This window comes from Bos mutus, chromosome 5 (genome assembly GCF_027580195.1).
Source record: "Bos mutus isolate GX-2022 chromosome 5, NWIPB_WYAK_1.1, whole genome shotgun sequence".
Classification (NCBI taxonomy): Eukaryota; Metazoa; Chordata; class Mammalia; order Artiodactyla; family Bovidae; genus Bos; species Bos mutus.
The window spans coordinates 383,059-403,396 of NC_091621.1; the positions used below are offsets into that span (position 1 = coordinate 383,059).

The window sequence follows — 20,338 nt, forward strand, 5'->3', positions numbered from 1 at the left end:
AGAAATTTAAAATATTTTCCTTAAAAATTTTTCATTACTCTTCCAAGTAGATAAGGTCTCCCAGTCAAAAGCAGTAACGATATTATCATTATTACAAGTTTTGTATTCACATCTGTATTACTCACGTTTAATCCAGTGTGCCATATTGCCACCAAAGAATCTTTGTTCTCCTAAAGAGCCCCTCCTCATACAAGTTCAGTCCAGAGCCGTGGATCTCAGCGGAGGAAGTGAGGGAAAGGAAGGAGTTAGAATCATGTAAAGACAGTGATCCCCAGAGGCACAGCCTTAAGCCCAAGCCAGTTGGACTAGATCTCTGCTCTGCTATAGTAATTCAAAGCATCACACTTGCCATTCTCCCCACCTGCCTGCCCACCTCCACCCCCACTCCCTTTGCTTTTTTACATCCCTTTATGTATGTAAATCCATACACCACATGCAGGGAACAAGCTTTCATTCGTCTGCTGGTCTTGAAATATACATTCTTCTCCTCAGTGTCACATAATGTCATTGTCTTCCAGGTAGAAAGAAGGTGTCTTGACATCACATGCTCACCAAAGTCCTGTTTTAATGTAAATCCTAAAACAAAAATGTAGTAATATACTTAATGGCCAGGTTAAAATCAAGACAAGGGAAGGTTAAATGGAGACAGAGAAAGGCCATGTGTAAGAGGAGAGGTTCTGTAGAACCCTTCCACTCTGTTCTAATTAAAACACAGCTCAGGCCTGTGCAGAGGAGTCACGTGGTCGGCGTGGCAGCACTCTAAAGTTCACTAGACAACAAAATTGGTTCAGAGCGGAGTCCCTAGGTGACACTGAGCAGTGGAAAAGTGAGAGTTTAACAACAACAACAAAAGGATCTTAAAGGTAACAGCATTTTCATTTGAAAAAACTAGAAGTTGAAGGCAGGGATGTGTTACAGAAATGTGAAAAGATAGAATGCTTAAACACAGGAAATATTTTAGAACACTGGATCAGTAGGTCTGGGTGTTGACAGAGGGCAGGCATACAAGTGAGCACTGCGGGGTCAGAAGTGAATCAGGAAGATTGACTAGGGAAGTGGTATAGCATTGGGCTGCCCCAGTTGGGAGCATTAGGAGTCATTCAGAATGAATTACAAAGGAATGAGAAAGTAATTGTTTGTAAGGGGCGTGTGGAATATTTGGACCAGGCTTAGCCATGCCAGATTTATCCAGCTGTCAGTTTCCAAAAAGCTGTCTGTGTCTGCCCTCCGACATTAGGGTGTGCTGTGGCCATGCTAATCCCCATTTTTTGTTTTATTTCAAATCACACACAGATAGAATCTGCAAACTGCTTCAGATCAAACAGGTCTGATTGTGTGTAAATACATATGTCCTTTTTAATTTTTATTATTAATGGTTGCTTCAGTTTTGCATTGGTGCATGGTTCAAAGCAATACACATCAGCTATCTCATGACTTCATATCTCCAAATGAATTATTTCTCCTCTTTTTTTGTTTGTTTGTTTGTGCAGTCAGCTGAAGAAATGTTAACATCTCACTCTAAATCTCTCAGTGGAGTCTCTGTTCCCTTCTCTGATATAACAGATGGGTTACTGCTTGTTATAATTATTAACATCGTGGTGTGGGCCAGGGCTCGGGCGGGCCAGATTGGCTCTTTCTCTGGGCTGGGAGGGCCAGTCGTTAGGGTCTGGAATGTTAACTCGAGTGGTGACTGACTGTTTCCGTAATACCAGGTCGTTGTGGCTGCACGCTCTAGTAATTGAGGCTGTGTACTTCACCGAGCTTGTGGTAGAGCCTAGGGCGAACCGCTGTCCCAAGAGAATGCTGGGATAGATAGAGTTAGCCAATCCGAGTCTGAACGTGGTGATTTTGCTGGTCGTTCTAGCTCCAGATGTTGGCATGCTTAGTTTTTAATGTGATTAATAAATGTGGCGCCATACCCCTTCCCCACGCCTGAACCCTGTCTCTCCTACCCCTTCCCCCACCCTTGTTCTTTTTGAAAAACCTAAGAAACAGCAATGAAGCCCTTGGTGTTTCAAACTGCACTTTGTTCTCATGTTCCATAAACAACTTCAGATTTGCTCATAGAAGTGAAAGTTGAGAAAATGGTTTCTCCGCCTGGATGCTTTATGCCTTCCAGCATCCAAACTGGAAATAAATATACCTGAATGTTCACTGGCTTATATTATGGTGAGACACATTGTTGAATAACCAATTGAAAGCACCATCAGAAATACTTTGGACTAAGAATACATCTAAGAGGAGTAAATCCGTGACATGTAATTTAGCTTGTGTAATGTGGGGGTAGTCATGGATGAAATTAACAAGTTAATTAGGATATTACTTCCTGTCCTAAAAGTAGATCCCTCCTCCTAAAAAAGCCTGTCTATAGCACCATTATCCTAAAGTAGTTAGAAGAGGAGACATGTGGAAATATTATCTGCTTTTAAAAAAAAAAAAAAAAAAATTGATGTAGCTTCTTGAAATTCTCTTGACATTCTTCTTGAGCCTTTTGTTACCAATAAAATATTTGCATCTCTGTCCTGCTCCTGATTTTGAATGGCAAAAGGCCCTCATCAAGCTCAGGCTCCGGAGTCAGAGTTCACTTTGAGCAAAAGGAAAGGACTGGAGGTAGATTATCTGCATTCCCTTCTGGTTTGGAAGGAGCCTTCTTTGCCACAGCCTGATCCATTTAAAATTGACTTGATCAACAGTAACATTACCGCTTTGGGGGAGAATGGGTGCATGTATATATGTATGGCTGAATCCCTTCGCTGTTCACCTGAAACTGTCACAAATTGCTAATTGGCTATACCCCGATACAAAATAAAAAGTTCAAAAAAAATAAAACAATAGCATTGCCCCCAAGCCACTGAGGTTCCCCTGGTTTCTTGCAGGCTGAGGAAACCAAGAGGAAATGTCTATCAGTAACCTCATTCAGAACCTCTTTTCTTCCAGAATTAGTGCACTGCCGCTCAAATTTAATGATTGAATACAATCCCCAGTGTATCTGACATACCAGGACTTACTGAGAATCTAGTTAGTATTTTTATGGGAACGTATACCTCTGCGCCATGGCATAGAACTTAAGTTTTTAGTTGTTTTACCCAGGTAGTGTACATTGGGCTTTAATTGCTTTTATTACCTTGACTTTTTCCATTTTTAGAGATTATTTTGGATTTTGAAGATCTGCTGAAGGGACAGACTTCCTGATGTCTTGTATGCCACATCACCCTCATTTACAAAGAGGTTTTCCTGAACATGGCCCTGCTTTAGACTTCACACAAGCAAACTTTAATTTTAAATACGTGGAACCATTTATAATGATACAGGAAAAGTGAACCTTCAAGATTCATACAAAGCTTAAAATCTCAACTACAATGATTAACATCTTGTTTTGTTTAACAGTTGGTTTTACTGTTTCATTTCTTCTTTAGAAGTTTTTTTTAAAAAGTGAAGGAAGGAGATACTTTAGTTTATAAATAATGTAGATACTTAGGCGTGTATGTATGACAGGGTGTATGTTGCAGCTTGGATATACGGCTCTACCCAAATCAGTCTGCCCTGCCTGTCCTGGTAGACCTGTCTAGAACTCAGAGGAAGCTTGTGGATCACATCTAGCCCCTGAGGGTTCTCCTGCCATGGCCCCATCCCATTACCAGTGTTGGTAATATTAATGAGAATTTTCTTATTTATATGAATATCTATGGAAAGATCTATAATTGAAACAATGTTCAAATCATTCACTTAAACAAGGAAGGAATAATACAAAACCACTGAAAACTAATCAGGGATTTTTTTTTTTTTTTTAATGTACATTTGCAGCTACTTCTGATGAATTTGAGGAGCATAAATTTAAAGAGCAGGAGTATACTTTACCCCGCAGTACAGTGTCTTCAGTTAGAGAAAGGATAAATTACGTAAGAAAGAAGCAAAAAGCTATAAGAAGAAATTACAGGTATTTCCAGAAAAAGATTTGGACAGAAATAAAAGTAGCAAGCTAGAAGCTACCTAGTAAGGTGGTTAAGAAGACCAGAGGTCCCATTAGAAAATGCTTGTTTTCAATCCTAAGAAACGATATAGAAAAATTCAAATTTTTTTTTGTAGACTTAGCAAAAATTGAACATTTGAAGAGATCGAAAGTAGAAAGCACAGGGCAGAAAGCTTCAGATGTCCATGAGAAACGGACATACTAATCTACGGAAATGAAACGGGCTGTGGCTCACTGCTGAGAAGCCCTCCAAGTGGACATAGTTATATTTTGCTATATCTGATGGAGCTAAGACAATAATATAAGTATACAACTGAATTAGGTTTAGGGAAAATAGATGAATTCTAAAAAGGTAAAGAAAAAGAAGGAAAATAGGGCTCGCCAGTTTTTCCAGTAGCCTGTCTCATGTGCCATTTGTTGTGATTATCTTTGAAATACTTTGTGAAGAAATACACGTGCTTCCCCCTGGCAGTAAAAACCTTTTGAGTATTCGATTCATCTAAACGGAGGTAAAATAGCAGGACAGGGGAATTGGAAGCTCTTTGGGACTAAGAGGATATTTGAACCCGTGGAAGAAAAGCTCCAGAGCCTGTTGTAAGCTTGGGACATAAGGATCCCCAAAGCTTTTAGGAAAGAAAAGCAAATGTGGTTAAATGCTTGGGGGAGGTGGGAAGGGCTTCTTAATCTATTTGAACCTAGCCCAAGGAGCCCCCAGCCCTTTGTAATCTGATGTGCCTGAGTCTGAAATATAGACTGAAGTTAGCATACTTTTTCTGTAGGGGGCCAAGTGGTAAAGCCTTTCGTCTTCATTGGCCATGCGGTCTGTGTTACAGCTAGTTTCAGAAACAGGTGGCAGACCACACTGGCCCACGTATGGAGGTTTGCCAACCCCTGGTCTGCACTGGTTCTTCCTTCTGAATGTCATTTGGTTGTCCTAGCCTCTTGGCAAACACACGAGGCCACGTGGAGCAGAGCGCTTGTATGGGCCCTTTCTCTATAAACTGCTGTCTTTTAGCAGTAGATCAGGTTGAGTATACGTCAGAGAATCTGAAGATAGCACATATAAACTTACATGTTTTAATTCTAAAGGTTCCATTTCCTGTCAGATAAAGTTCTCCCAACTTGCTGTAAATATTTTCCTTGCTGAAAGTTCCAACAAAGATAGATGCAAAATCATATATCTTCATTTAGGGGGAAGAGGGATAAATTAGGAGCTTGGGATTAAAACATACACACTATTATATATAAAAATAGATAACCAGCAAGGTCCTAGTGTATAGCACAGAGAACTCTACTTAATATCTTGTAATAACCTATACTAGGGAGGAATCCTAAAAAGAATAGATACTTAGATATATAACTGAATTATGTTATACCTGAAACTAACACCACATTGTACATCAACTATATTTTAATTTTAAAATATTTTTAATCATATTTTCACTTCTTAAATTTGAGAACAGGTACCCCAATGTAGTTTACTTATGTTACTACTACAAATTGCAAAACAAATCCCGGTCTTGGGCGGAGCTTAATTTTGCACTGAGGAGCAACATGCAGACTGATGCAGTTTGAAACACTCTCTCCCCACGTGTGTGTCTGTGTCCATGTCTGTCTCTGCGTCCCGTCTGTCTGTGTGTGGGCGGGTGTGTGTTCACCTGTCCCCCGGGGGGAGAGGTGTCTGTAAAGTGAGTTCTCTTCTCTCCTGTAGGGTGGGTACGCAGCCTACAGATATGCACAGCCCGCCACTGCGACCGCAGCCACCGCCGCTGCCGCCGCTGCAGCCGCTTACAGCGACGGGTAGGTGCTGAGGGAGGGCGAGCCCCGCTGCCTTGCGCCACCCCCTTCCCTGCCCGCACCCTTTCCAGAAGGGCACTTGGGCCACGGGGCTGCTGCTGAGCTGAGTTTTCTGCAGGCCTTCTCCCCAGACCCTGCCCCACCAGAAACCCACCAGCTCAGACCCTTCCCTCCCTCTTGTTCTTAGGCCCTTCTGGCTCTGACCCCGGTTTCCCGCTCCCTCATCACCAACGCCCTTCTTTTCCGTTTTATAGACCTACTTCAGAGATTTTCAGTTCCTGCCTTTAGGAGCAGACAGATTTTTTTTCCATTCTGCTAGTTTCCTAATAGCATTCCAAGACCAGGTTACTCACAAATCCTTAGACAGTCAAACACACTTTTAAGTTTTTGTGTTTTTTGTTTGATTACTGTCTTTTCTTTCTCTTTATCCCTGATTGGATTTCTTTTTCCAGTTATGGCAGGGTGTACACAGCCGACCCCTACCATGCCCTTGCCCCTGCCGCTAGTTACGGAGTTGGCGCTGTGGTAAGTAGATGTGCCATTTTTTATTCTTTAAACATTTTACTTCTGACTTTTACCTACAGATTATAGAAGATCTAGGGAGGTAATAAAGTCAGCCCTGTTTCCATTGCCAAAGTATTAAATCCAGTAGGACTACCTGTAAATTTCACGTGGCTCCTTTGTGTGCTCATGTGAGCTCCCTGCCTGGGTAAAGACAGCAGAAACGAGACTGCTGGTTTATGTTGCCTCAGATGTTAGATGCATGCCTGAGCAGGGTTTTACTAATAGGTGTTAGCTAAGACTTGGGGACATAGGACTCTAGTTTTCAGAAAACTTTACCTGTTTCAAATGCAGATGCCAAAAGATGTCCCTATTCTTAAGCCTTCCAGTAGATAGTAATAGAAATCACCAAGCAGTTGCCTTCCAAAGATACTTTATTAGTAACATTTGTGGCAAAATACAATATTTTCTTAGAAGTATACAAAGCATCCATAGAGCTCATCTAGAATAATCCCCCAGGACACCTCCAGGTCCAGTGACCAGGACTTACTGGGTTCAGCAGTGGCCGGTCCACAGAGATACCACCTCGTACCAGAGCTTCTCTTGCCATCTTCAGTGCCACCAGGCAAGGGCCTGGGAACACAGGGGACCATGTCTGAGAGGGACACAGATGATGGGTCCCAGTTAAGACTTAAAGGATGTTCGAGAGCCTGCCATTTTCCACACTGAATCTACTGATGAGGATCTGTAGGAGGAAGTAATAGGGACTGGGTAGGGGAGGGGGAGGTGTCAGAATTGAGGTAGGAACATAAAATATAAAGAAAGGGATGGGAATCCCTCAGGTTTTATTTAGTGTCCAAATATTATAAATCCTATACCAAAAGAATGATCCAAGGAGTGATACGGTCCTAAGGAACTTTTGATTGAAAAAGATAAATCATTTGATAATGATTAAAAGAATAAAGTCCAGCTAAAACCCCAGCTATATATACATATACATATATATAGATAGATAGATAGATAAAAATCGGTACGTCAAGAAACAACCTGGTTGTTTTTATAAATGACTGAGGCAGTAGGCTTTATCCACCTCAGGTTTAAATCCAGCACCATCTCAAGCATGGGATGTGACAGTGATAGTGATCAGAAGTACCGTGCTCCCCATTGTCAGGTAATGGGAGGAAGGTAAAGTCAGCAATCTGCTTTAGGCCACAATTATGGTGAAATAATCCAGGTAAATAGACACGTGCTTTTCAAAATCCACCTGTTTACAGACCTGGTTTTAAACTGCACAGAGTTTCTCTTCTGTGCTAATTCGTGTAAATAATGAAATGAATTGTTATGATCCCCTCCCCTTGAGAATATCAGGTCGGCAATAAATATTTGGGTCCCGATTGGAGCATTTTAGAGACAGAAGTTGGTTTCCTAACCTCATGCACTAGACACTATCTAACCAGTTGCTCTGAAGCTTCTAAGGAAGCTGTTTTTCCAAATCCCTTCTCAGGACATATGTTTTCTTTCATAATGCTTCTCTCATCAACCTTTGAATAATTTTTGTGTCTTTAATTACTGCAGGCGAGTTTATACCGAGGTGGCTACAGCCGATTTGCCCCCTACTGAAGTGACGTGAGACCCCTGCAAGTGGGACAGCCCCCCAGTTCATGAGGCCTGGCTATTGCAATATTTACTAGTAGAGGAACTCTATAGCAAGATGAAGAGGAAAAACAAACAAACAAACAAAAAAAAAACACAAAAAAAGAGAGAATACTTTTTTATACCTCACTATGTTCTTTGAATATGTATTTTTCCTTTAAATTTCTGCCTTTAATTCTTTTGTTCCAAAGATTGTGCATTTTTTTCTTTTTTTTTTTTCTTTTTTTTTTTAACTGTGGTAAAAAAAAAAAATGCATTTCCATGTCTGTATGTCCGTGCTTAGCTTATTCTATCGGTCACGGAAGAGGCAGTTAATGAGGAAGGAGAGACATTAGGAGCTGATAAATGCATCTGATCAGAAATCAGCAGACAGGATTACCAAAGTGAATCTGGTGCTGACTGGCTGGGGGACAAGCAGAAGTAGAAGAGACCTCTCTGCAACAGGATATCCTTCTAGTCTTCTGAGTTTCTGGTCTTTGGCAGGTCATTCTGATTGGCTGTGGCTGGAATCCACATGCTAATAGATGATAGGAATGTGTGCTTGCAAAGCAGGAGAATCATAAAGACACTTTCCTCTCCTCTTCCCTCCTGTCTTCTCCATTCTTTTTATAATCATCTTAACATGCACAGCCTGAGATAGTTGGCATGGTTTTTGGAATTATAGTATTAATATTTCCAAACATGCGCTCAGACTGTGGATAATAAACACCTCATTAGGCATCCGGTCTCCAAATGAACTCTGGAGTCTGAGAAAGATCATTCTTTTCTTTGCTGTAAACCCTAGCGTTCCTGCTGGGCTTCTTCCCTTTCTTTGAACCACCGCTTAGCTCATCTCTCCGTTTACTAACACCCTGCTCCCATGTCCTCAAGATTCAAGAATTTAGGACCCAGGGATAGAAGAATAAATAGCCAGTGGCCAAATTTCCCCAGAGGTCTGGGCATGGCTTGCAGGCTAGAAGTCCAAATTGTCGAGTGCCACTGAAGAGGATGAGGGCAAGAAAAAGGATGTTAGATGATGTCTGACAAGGTGCCCTGATATTCCCAGTCTTTCTCTTGCATCAGAAAGTCAGCACAGAGTGTAAAACATGTAACATAGGCTCTGTTGGCAAAAGATAAAGCACCGAGCCCTAGATCAACTGTCCCTGGAGGTTTGGTGAGCAGGGCGTATAAGGGCAGGCAAAGGCACTTTGTACGAGCTCCAAAGCCATAGGACTTTTCATCTTCCAGAGCCTGTACGAGTCACTTCTCTGTCCACAGTCTGGAGCCGTTACGGCCATTTCACCCAGCTTCTCATTATCCTCCAAAGACAGCCAGCTGAGCAGCTGGACCACTTGGTATTCGTGAACACTACAGGACATGAAACCGAAGCCCCTGAGGCTGCTCCCCTCCCTCCTGTACAGGAAGGAGGGTCTGAAATGGCCAGGACCTCACATGTTGCCAGAAAGAGCCACTCATGTGGCCACATAGTGAGTCCCTGCTACACTACCCGGCTTCAATTTTCTGTCTGTTATCAGGGCAGGGGGGCTGTGCTTCTCTTCTAGCTATTAGCTGTTAAAGGCAAGGGTCCTGCAGTATTTCCAAAAGGAAGGCATTAGCAAATGGAAAAGCACGGTCCATTTGGCTCCCTGGTCTATTCACATTGGTACTAGGGTGACCTTTCACCCGTGGGATAGCTGCTAAAGGGAGCAATTCAGAGACATGGAGCTTCTGGTTTGTTATGGGTTTGTTTTGGTTTGTTGTTTTTTTGTTGTTGTTGTTTTAATTTCTTTTTTTTTTACTCCTGCCTCCACACATGTTCTTTCCTGATCCTGATTCTTGTCCCTGAATTAAAATAACTGACGTATGACAGCATCAAGCATTCTTTGTAAGCAGAGGGATCTGTCTTTGGGTGGGGTGCGGGGGGGGCTGACCTGTCATGTATAATACATATCTTCTCCCCCTTCAGAATCCTTTCTCTCCTAATAACTGGGAGAGAGGCTTCCCTGAAACCAGGGGAGACATCAAGGAAGCTAGAGGCCTCGATGCAATCTTACTGATTCTGGGGAGGAACGCACGATTAGAGTACGCCAGACTGCCCAGTCCATTGGCCATTTTCTAAGGGTTCTCCTCCCCAAGCCAAAGTTTGGTTTGTTGCTGTTAAGACAATTTTTCTTGTGTGTATATAAGTATTTCAGTTCGGGGTGGGGGAATGGGATGTGGGGCTTTCACAGTCCGAGGGACTGGGGGCAGAGAGGATTTTTCTTTCTTTCGCTTTTGTTTTGAGGGAGAGCTTTTACTGACTAAAGAATCTGAGAGAAATGTTGTGTCCTGTTCATACAGGGGCCATTCTAACAAATGGTGAGCCACTGCTTCAGTGGAGACAAGGCCAGATTCTAAATAGTTGTATCCATGGCAGAAGAGAACAGGGCAGTGAGTTTAAGGATTTTCTTTTCTTTTTTCCAGAAAGAGGGAATAGTGATGGGAAAGGCAGGGAAGGCAGCTTCTACAGCCCTTTTTAAAAGAGGCAGAGGCCTGAGCTTTCGTACATTTCAGTTCAGCTGGCTCTGGCTGAGGATGCGGTAGGCAAGCTCTGTGTTTTCCAGTGGGCCTCTGCTGTACTTCCAGGGATGGTGTTAACACTGCTTCCTTCAGCTCCCTTTACTAAGAAAGACTAAATCGTTATTAAAGGGCCTTTGGTTTTCAGTGTCAGCGCTGACTGGGGCTCTTGAAGCACCTCAGTTTACTGGCATCAACCTGCCCCATCAGCTTCTGAACTTTGAGACTCCACACAGGCAGCTTCATCAGAGGCAGGTTCCTCAAACCATCAGTGCTTGTTTCTTCCTGACTTTCGTTCCCAGTGGACTCAGAAACAAAGTCAGAAGAGAGTTGGCATCTCGTGAGTTTGTTAGAGGATGCTGGTGGATAAGTCTAGAAAACTTACCCATGCTGAGTCACGTGAATGACTTCAACTGTAGGTCACCATGTAGACTTCTATACCACACTTCTTACTCTTAGAAGCCGGGCTCCTTCCAGGAATCCTCTAGTAAACACCTTTAGCTGAATATCCGTCTTTCAGCCCAGAGAGCTGTCCTCAGAGCTTCTCCAGAACCCATTATATTACGTAATTCAGCTCCCACTGACCCTGATCAGCTGTTGCGATTTGTCATTTTTAAGGCTCTCAGGTTTTACAAAACCTACCGGCACCATCCTCCTCCAGCAGCCATGGGTGGAATTGAGCCAATATTATCTTTCCTTGAAAAAGAAGGGAACTGGGGCTCAGCTCTTAGTTTCAGGGGAGCTAGTGGGCTCTATTCAGTAGAAATCAATGATAGCAGCTTTTCCTGCAAGTGACTCCTCAGGGGCTGAACTGCTCTTAGTTTAGGTTCTACTTCCTAGAGTTCTGGCAGAGAAGTTTGAGTCATCGCCACCTTCTAACTAGTCACATAGCTTCCAGATAGGAGGGAGGTGTGAACCCGAGGCAGGAGCACCCTCCAGGTCTATCTGTGAAGGGCTGGGCAGCTCCCTTCGCTCTGGCAGGAGGATGAGCCCAGCGAGGACAGGGCAGAGCCGTAGGGAGGGGAAGGGGGAGCCCCGGGGACCACCCCCTTCCACCAAGCCCGCCGCTTCTCTGCTGCTTGCAACCCCCTATAGCACAGTACCATGTGCAAAATCACAGACTTGTTTCCCCCAGGAGATAGGAGGAAAGGGACTTTGGTGGGTGGGGAAGGGATAGTGGTGTTTTAAAAGCATAAGTTACTGTTTGCACTGTTTTAAGATAGGAAAAAAAAATATATAGTGGGCAAGGTGAACATCCAACGTAAGCTTGTGTGTTTTTCTTTTGTCATGCTCTTGAAAATGTTTGACCGTTTGTAGTATCCACCGGTGAAGCCTGATGCTCTGTTGCATAAAACACTATTTTTTTGGAAATGTTACTGTCTGAAAGCCTCTTCCCTCCCTTTCCCTTCTCCTGTGTTCTTCCTTCATCCTCGCCTGACTGATCAACCAGGCAGTAGCCATCAGGAGCTGCAGCGAGGAGCAGGGCCCTTTCCAAGTAGACTCTGGGTGTCCTCAGCCGGGGGGTGCCCTCTGGTCCAGTGGCTGCCGTCGAGTCCCTGGCCCCCATCTTTAAGGCTTCCAGACCAGGCCACAGCAAATTCTCCAATTCCCAACTCCAGTGCACTAGGAAGGAGGAGCCGAGGGGGCCAGGGGAGCACTCACACAGAGCCCGTGGGCCCGCGGCCACAGCAGCTGAGTTCTCCACGTTACCAGAACTGTAGCCAGTTACAGCTTACTCAGGAAAACGGTCGATCCTTCAGCCATGGTAGTGCTGGTTGGCAGGGCTTGGTAACGGAGAGAACGGCTCATCGGCCACCACTCAGACCTGGCCTTGAAGGGGACCGCCAGCTGGAGGGGCCCCGCCTAGCAGTGACTCACACACCAGCCGGTGTGGTGAGGGCTTAGCTCACACCCGCCAGCAAAAAGGGAACAGCAATTCTCTTTTCTCCCCGCGACCCCGCACCCCCACTCCCCACTCCTGTTACCAATGCCAGATTCCCAGGGGGTACATACGTTTTTGAATTTTTTAAAAAATGTCTTTTGGTTTGGTTTTTCTGGGGACCGATGAGTGCTTTAAGCAGCATCAATACCCCGCCAGGCCCCCAGCTTCTTCATTTTTTTTTTGTATTTTTCTGTTCACAGTATTTTGTGTGTGTGTGTGCAAAGTTTTGGCAGCTCATTTTGGCTGTATTATATATCGAGTGATGAATTGATCCTTTCTTTTTTCCCCCTACGGGATATTAATTGTTTTCTCCTTGTGTTATAATCCTGCTTGTGAACAGCTGGAGCAAACCTGGGGCTGACACACTAAGCTAGGGCTGCAGAGTGCTGAGAGAGCCGGGCGGGTTGGCTTGTCCCCGACAGGCTGACCCACCTGAGTCTCTGAGCTTTTCAGTCCAAATCTCTGCAAGGCTAAAATCGCCAGCAAACCTCCCCTCTTCTCCCCGCTCCCCGTGGCAGGGACGGAAACATCCCTACTTGCAGTTTCTCAGGCCCCCTCCCAATGCCATGGCAAAACAGGTACCTGCAGGGCACGGGGGCCTCCCATGGGATGCTTGCATAATCCACCGCCTGGCCTTTTCTCCCTCCCCTCCCTGCCCCCCGGAATCACTTCCTAGGACACCCGAGCTGCTTGCCCAGGGTCCTGTTTCCCTGCCAACTCCAGAGAAGCACCCAGGGCTTTGTGACAGTCTCTAATCCCTCCCCTCTCGTTAAGAATCATATTGTATAGTAGCTTTTAGACCATACAGTATTCATTGGGTTACTCCTATTATTATCAAGTAGCTGGAATTGTGAAGGTCGGAGTAGTTAGATCTTTAGCTTTGATTCCTTATTTTTTTTTTTGTATTACTATCCATGTGTATAAATTATTGATCATGTTGCTGGCTTTTATAAACTCTAAGCAAAGGAAGAGCACTGCCTCTGCCTTTGCAAATGGTAATGAAGCACTGTTTTTAAATAAAAGAGAGAAACACCATTCTCCTGCCTGCGTGTGTTGATCCTCAGCAATCCTGCTGTTGCCTCCCCCTGAGGCTCCAAAGATAGAGGTTGGATCCGAATTCTAAGATGGAAAAAGGCAAGCAGCAAATGCAGTGCTCCCTGAATGACAGGCCTGCTCTCCAGCTCCTTGCTGTCTTCCTGTCTCTCCCTCTGAAATTTCCCCCTTCCCTTCTTGCTCCTCCATCCTCTCCAAGTGTCCCTGCTGCCACCCTCGCCTGCTTTGGAAACTGCCACCTCTCCCCTGGCTCCCTGGCTGCCATGCAAGCTCCCGAGCCTTTTCCTTCTTCCCTGGGCTTCCTCAACCACCCTTCCTTAGAATTCGATTCAGAAACCTGAGAGACTCGACCTCGTGGTTTTCAGCCAAGGCAAGCATTATCAGCATGGCCTCCCAAGAAGACATGCTCATGCTCATCCCACTGTGACCTCCAACACTATTGAGGGTGAGCCTGTTCAGCTGATGGAGGAAGCTGAGTTAAGACCAGCAGGCCCTGAGTTGGTCCTCTGTTTTTGGAAAAGCATTTTTGATATATTATCTATTTCCAATTTGTAAAACTAATTCACACCATAGGAAATCAAAGGAAAAAAGGAACCAAATGACCTCTAAATAACCATAGCTTCCCTGCTTCCCTTCAGTGGTAAAGAATCGGCCTGTAATGCAGGAGATGCAGATTCGATCCCTGGGTCAGGAAGATCCCCTGGAGAAGGAAATGGCAGCCCACTCCAGTATTCTTGTCTGGGAAATCCCATGGATAGAGGAGCCTGGCGGACTGTAGTCCACGGGGTCACAAGAGTCGGACACAACTTAGCAACTAAACAGCCACCACCATAGCTGCAGTGTGACCTTGCTCAGCTTCCTTGCGAGGTTTTGTTTTCTCTTCTGTACTCCCAGGTTTGAAAGATGTGTTTCCCCTGGTTAGGTTCTAAGTGAGAAAGTGCATATACAACGTTCACCCTGCTTTGTCCACCATACTTGCTAAAATAAACATTTTCCATGTGAATCCAGTTAATGGCTCTCGTGAACATCCTCTTGATCACTACACTGTGGTCTCTCCAGTGGACGAATGGTTTGTATTTAACAAGTCTTGACTCCTAGTGTTGGAACGTTTCAACTGTGTCCAATTTTTCATGGTTCTAAATTCCACTGAGATAAAGGGATAACTGTCTCTCAGTAACGGCTTCTCAAATTGCTGACTTTTCCTCTCAGGGTACCAGGAAAGTAGATCAGATCTCAGCAGTGCTGCGGGCTGTGATGAGAGATGGGGCGGGGGCAGGGCAAGGAAGGGTGTAGACCAGTCGCAGAGCATAGTTGATTTTAAAGGATTTTTTTTTTCATTTTAGTCATAAATACACTGTGTGGTTTTATACAATTTGGAAAATGTGTTCTGAATGTGTCCCAATGTCAGTTGAATTTCACATGAATATTTAGGTCTTCTTGGTCTCCAGCCCCTCTTATACACACCGAAAATCTGGCCTCTGACAAACTTTCCTTCCATCCCAGGTGTTCCTGGTGTCCCCAGGGGCGATCAGGAACCATGGCAGATCTGCCTGTATTCCACTGCTGGGAGCGTCTTTGCGGGCATAGTCAGACTGGCATTCTGCCAATGGCACACAAGGTTTTCATGGGACAGGGTAACTAGGACATAGAGGAGAAGGCAGTAGTGTGTTCAATTCTGTAGCGTCGCTGCCGTCTCCCTGAAGGTTCACGTGCTTGCCCAGGGATTACAGGGCTGGGTGAGGTAATGCTCTCCCTTCATGGACCCTGTTCTTGTCTGCCCACTTCACAGCTGGATCTGGTTTGATGCCCAGCACAGAGGTACTTAATTAACACGTCTGCATCAAATAACGTAATGAACGGCCCCGCTGGCTGGAAATGCATGTAGGTAATGGGCAGAGAGTGCTCAGTGAGGTGACTGGCAAAGGCCCAGGCCCAGGAGTCCATGTGGTGAAAACAATGGCAAGGCACCAGCTTCTCACCCTCAGGTACTCCCTCCCCTCCCCCCAGAGCCCGCCCGTCCCAGGAGAAGATGCCCCTTGAGGGGCTCCCACAGCACCCCATCCCCCTTGGCGTCCCCTTGTTCCTACCACTTAACCTCTCCTGTTAAAAGCTTACCTGGGGTGTGTACCCCTACCGAGCCTCCAGTGCCAGTAGAACAGAGACTATTTTCTCCCATAATGTCTTCAGTGCCCTGTGGGACCTGCCCTAAGCTTGTGCTCCGTGACAGGCAAGGGAAGAGACCAGCAAGACCCTTTAGAAGATGAATCCTGTGTCTCATGATTTACTCCCCAAATCTGCCCCCTGGTTATTAAGAAGCTAGAACATGTATCCACAGAGTAGAAGTATATTATGCTGTAGAGTCAGAAAAAAAGGACCTCATGCCTTAATGCAGCAGTTCCCAAACTCAACAGAATTACTTGCAGACCTTTGAAAACCTCCCACGCCAAGTCATGTCGCAGATCAATGAAATCCCTATCACTGGAAGTAAGACCCACCCACTCGTCAGTATTTCTTAAAGCCTTGCCAGGTGATTCCAACATTTGGGAACATGTCCTTAAATCCTTGGCTCCTCTCACAGTTCAGTTCAGTTAGTCGCTCAGTTGTGTCTAACTCTTTGCTACCCTGTGGACTGCACCACACAAAGCTTCCCTGTCCATCACCAACTCCCAGAGCTTACCAAAACTGATGTCCATCATGTTGGTGATGCCATCCAACCATCTCATCCTCTGTCATCCCCTTCTGCCTTCAATCTTTCCTAACATCAGGGTCTTTTCCAGTGAGTCAGTTCTTTGCATCAGGTGGCCAAAGTATTGGAGTTTCAGCTTCAGCAACAGTCCTTCCAATGAATATTCAGGACTGATTTCCTTTAGGATTGACTGGTTGGATATCCTTGCAGTCCAAGGGACTCTCAAGAGTCTTCTCCAACACCACACTTCAAAACCATCAATTTTTTTTAGCACACAGCTTTCTTTATAGTCCAACTCTCACATCCATTCATGACTACTGGAAAAACCATAGCTTTGCCTAGACGGACCTGTGTTGGCAAAGTAATGTCTTTGCTTTTTTAGCATGCCGTCTAGGTTGCTCATAGCTTTTCTTCCAAGGAGCAAGCATCTTTTAATTTCATGGCTGTAGTCACCATCTGCAGTGATTTTGGAGCCCAAGAAAATAAAGTCTGTCACTGTTTCCATTGTTTCCCCATCTATTTGCCATGCAGTGATGGGACCAGATGTCATGATCTTGGTTTTTTGAATGTTGAGTTTTAAGCCAACATTTTTACTGTCTTTCACTTTTATCAAGAGGCTCTTTAGTTCTTCTTCACTTTCTGCCCTGAGGGTGGTGTCATCTGCATATCTGAGTTTATTGATATTTCTCCTGGCTGGCAATCTTGATTCCAGCTGGTGCTTCATCCAGCCCAGCGTTTCGTATGATGTACTCTGCATATAAGTTAAATAAAGCAGGGTGGCAATATATAGCCTTGACGTACTCCTTTCCCGATTTGGAACCAGTCTATTGTTCCATGTCCAGTCACAGGCCTCATTTAATTAAAATCTGTTGAATGAACAAATGAATGAGGAAAGAGGGAAGGGGGAGGGGCAAAAAACAGGGAGGGGATTAAGGAGAACAAACAATAATTTATGTATAAAATAAATAACATACGTGGAATGTTGTACAATACAGGGAATACAGCCAATGTGTTATAATAACTATAAATGGAATAGAATCTTCAAAAACTGTGAGTCAATGTATTGTATTTGCGCAACTTACATTCTATTGTTCATTGGCTATGTTGTTGTTGTTCAGCTGCCCAGCCATGTCCGACTTTGTGAGCCCATGGACTGCAGCATGCCAGGCCTCCCTGTCCCTCACTATCTCCCAGAGTTTGCCCAAGTTCATGTTCATTGCCTCAGTGATGCCATCCAGCCATCTCATCCTCTGACACCCTCTTCTGCCCTCAATCTTTCCCAACATCAGGGACTTTTCCAATGAGTCGTCTGTTCGCATCAGATGATCAAAATACTGGAGCTTCAGCTTCAGCATCAGTCTTTCCAGTGAGTATTCAGGGTTGATCTCCCTTAAGATTGATACATTGGCTATACTTCAATTTTTTAAAAAGGCTAAGTTAGCATTTTCTTTGGGACATCTCCATACACCTAGAAGTTTAGCCCCTTTCCACCCTACATCATAGAGCTCATCTGCACATAGATGGCAAAGAGACATTAACTCCCCTGCCACTGTTGGTGAGGGTATCTGGACCACTTTCACGAGGAGAACTGGGATACTGCATCCAGGCTGTTTGAGAATGTTGCAGCTGGCCCATGATCCTCTCTGCAGGCCCAACACAGAAGATAAGTGCTTATCTATCATATTTGCACCATCAGTGAATGCCACCTTCCCCATCACAAAGGAAAAAGCTGGTCCCAAGGGCAAGGTGACTTCCCCTAGATTACAAACCAAGTAGTAATGGGATTAGCCTAAGAACCTAGGATTCCAGCTTCCCAGAAGCCTCCCCCGCCCCTTAGTTTCTGTCTGTTTCTCTCTGGTTAACCCATCTTTTATTACAGAGATTTCACTCCAGAATGCTGAAGGGTAGAGGGCAAATTATTTTTCCTCCCCAACACAGGCAGGGTTGCATAGTTATCCTTGTTTAAAGACTCTTCTGTTGCACTTTTTGTTGCTCAGAAATCACTTTAAATATATTTTCAATATAATTAAAGATCCACTCCTAAGACCACAATATAACTCTTGATTTTATTCATTTATCTGTTTTTCCAATGCATATTCTTTTCCTCATGACTTTTATTACATACTTATCATTTTGTGTCTTTATTTTATTTTGCCACGCTGCATATCTTGTGGGATCTTAGTTCCCTGACCAGGGATCGAATCTGGACCCCAGCAGTGAAAGTTCCAAGTCCTAACCACCAGACCGCCAGGGAAGTCTCTGTATGTCTTATTTTTAAATGTAGTAATATTATAAAACAAGTATTTTTCATATTGCTACACAGTTGTCATGAGGATATTTTTGATGACTCTGTGCTGTTTCAGCAAGAGAGGATGTACCTTTGTGTTTATAGAAACACTCCTTTATTGTGGCCCGTTGGGATATTCAGGTTTTTTATAAAATGGCACTGATTCTGTCCTGGTTGATGTCTCCACTCTGACCAGTGACCAGGCCAGTGGTCAACTCCTCGTCCCCCTGTTTTCTGGCTTTGTGCACTTCTGTGAACAATGACACCCATGCAGGGGCTGGGGACAGCTTATCTTTCTAGTTAAACTTGATGCAGGAAGTTATTTGCTGTTGTATTTGTAAATGTGGGCCATTGGGAAGATTTCAGTATATCAGTTCAGTTCAGTCTCTCAGTCGTGTCCGACTCATTGCAACCCTATGGACTGCAGCATGCCAGGCTTCCCTGTCCATCACCAATTCCCAGAGCCAGCTTAAACTCATGTCCATAGAGTCAGTGATGCCATCCAACCATCTCATCCTCTGTCGTCCCTTTCTCCTCCCACCTTCAATCTTTCCCAGCATCAGGGTCTTTTCCAATGAGTCGATTCTTCGCATCAGATGGCCAAAGTATTGGAGCTTCAGCTTCAGCATCAGTCCTTCCAATGAATATTCAGGACTTATTTCCTTTAAGATTGACTGGTTTGATCTTACGGTCCAAGGGACTCTCAAGAGTCTTCTCCAACACCATAGTTCAAAAGCATCAATTCTTTGGCATTCAGCTTTCTTTATGGTCCCAACTCTCATATCCATATATGACTACTGGAAAAACCATAGCTTTGACTAGATGGACCTTTGTCACCAAAGTAATGTCTCTGCTTTTTAATATGCTTTCTAGGTTGGTCATAGCTTTTCTTCCAAGGAGCAAGCATCTTTTAATTTCTGTATATAGTGTGATTAATAATAGTCTCCTGGTATGGCCTCCCCAGGGTTTCTCGTTTAAATTTTTCATTTAAAATTTGTTGCTTCTTTACATTTGTGCTAACATTATTTCCTTGGTACTTTGAATTGTTTTGAAGCTACTATGAATAATATCTTATAATGTCATGTTTTCTAACTTGTTTTGTTACTCTGTAGAAATAGTATTCATTTTAAATACTTCCCTTGTGCTTTGCTGAATTTTTACTAATTATAATAACTATGAAATGAATATTCCATGAATACCTAATACTGGTTTTCTTTTCTATTTTTTAATATTTATTTTTCTTATTTTGGTTCCATACCTTATTGGGTTAGCTTGATTCCTAAATTATTTAATTTTATGAAATTGACTCCAGTATTGTTGGCAACTGGTTTACAAAAACTACTTTTCTTCATGAAAAGGCAGTATGTTTTATTTCTAGATTTGTATAAGGATTAGGTACTGAATTTTCAGACTCCAATGAGATAACCATAATTTTCCTTTCCTATTTAGCCCATGAATATAGTATATTATGTGCATAAATTTCCATATATCAAATTTTCCTTATAGTTCATGAAAACCTCAACTTTGTTATTGCAGAATTTTGCAACAGTATGTTATAGATTTTATTTTCTAGCAGTATGTTTAATATGTTCATCTTAGAGCCACAAATGATAATAAGTTGTCTTTCTTGGTAATCAAGGTTTAGTATTACTGTTATACTTGCTTCATAAAAATGAACTCAGTAGCATGTTATGTTTTCTATTTCTGGGACAATTTTCCTAACATGAAAACTGCTTATTTTCTGAAAGCTTAAAAAAACTTACAGACTTGCTTAGGTTCGCCACATCTTTGTGGGACACTTTTTATTTTTTTTATGATTTTAGTGTGATTCATAAATGTGACTCCATTTCTCTTCCCCACTCCTGAAACCTGGCTCTCCCACCCTGTCTCCAAGCCTATTCTCTTTTAAAGACT

At 43.6% G+C, this 20,338-nt stretch overlaps 1 protein-coding gene across 23 annotated transcripts in view; it reads left to right on the top strand.

Moving 5' to 3' along the window:
• Positions 1-13,433, top strand: part of RBFOX2 (RNA binding fox-1 homolog 2) — a 293,244-nt gene extending 279,811 nt beyond the window's left edge. For 11 of the 23 annotated variants that reach the window (XM_070370177.1, XM_070370178.1, XM_070370179.1 and 8 more), the window contains 4 exons: positions 1,294-1,325; positions 5,682-5,770; positions 6,220-6,292; positions 7,844-13,433. In XM_070370177.1, coding sequence (XP_070226278.1) covers positions 1,294-1,325; positions 5,682-5,770; positions 6,220-6,292; positions 7,844-7,898 — 249 coding nt within the window. In that variant the 3' untranslated portion in view covers positions 7,899-13,433. Of the gene's footprint in view, positions 1-1,293; positions 1,326-5,681; positions 5,771-6,219; positions 6,293-7,843 lie in introns of those variants that run through there. The other 12 variants (XM_070370180.1, XM_070370174.1, XM_070370181.1 and 9 more) reach the window with 3 other exon arrangements.
• The last annotated feature ends 6,905 nt before the right edge of the window (positions 13,434-20,338 follow it).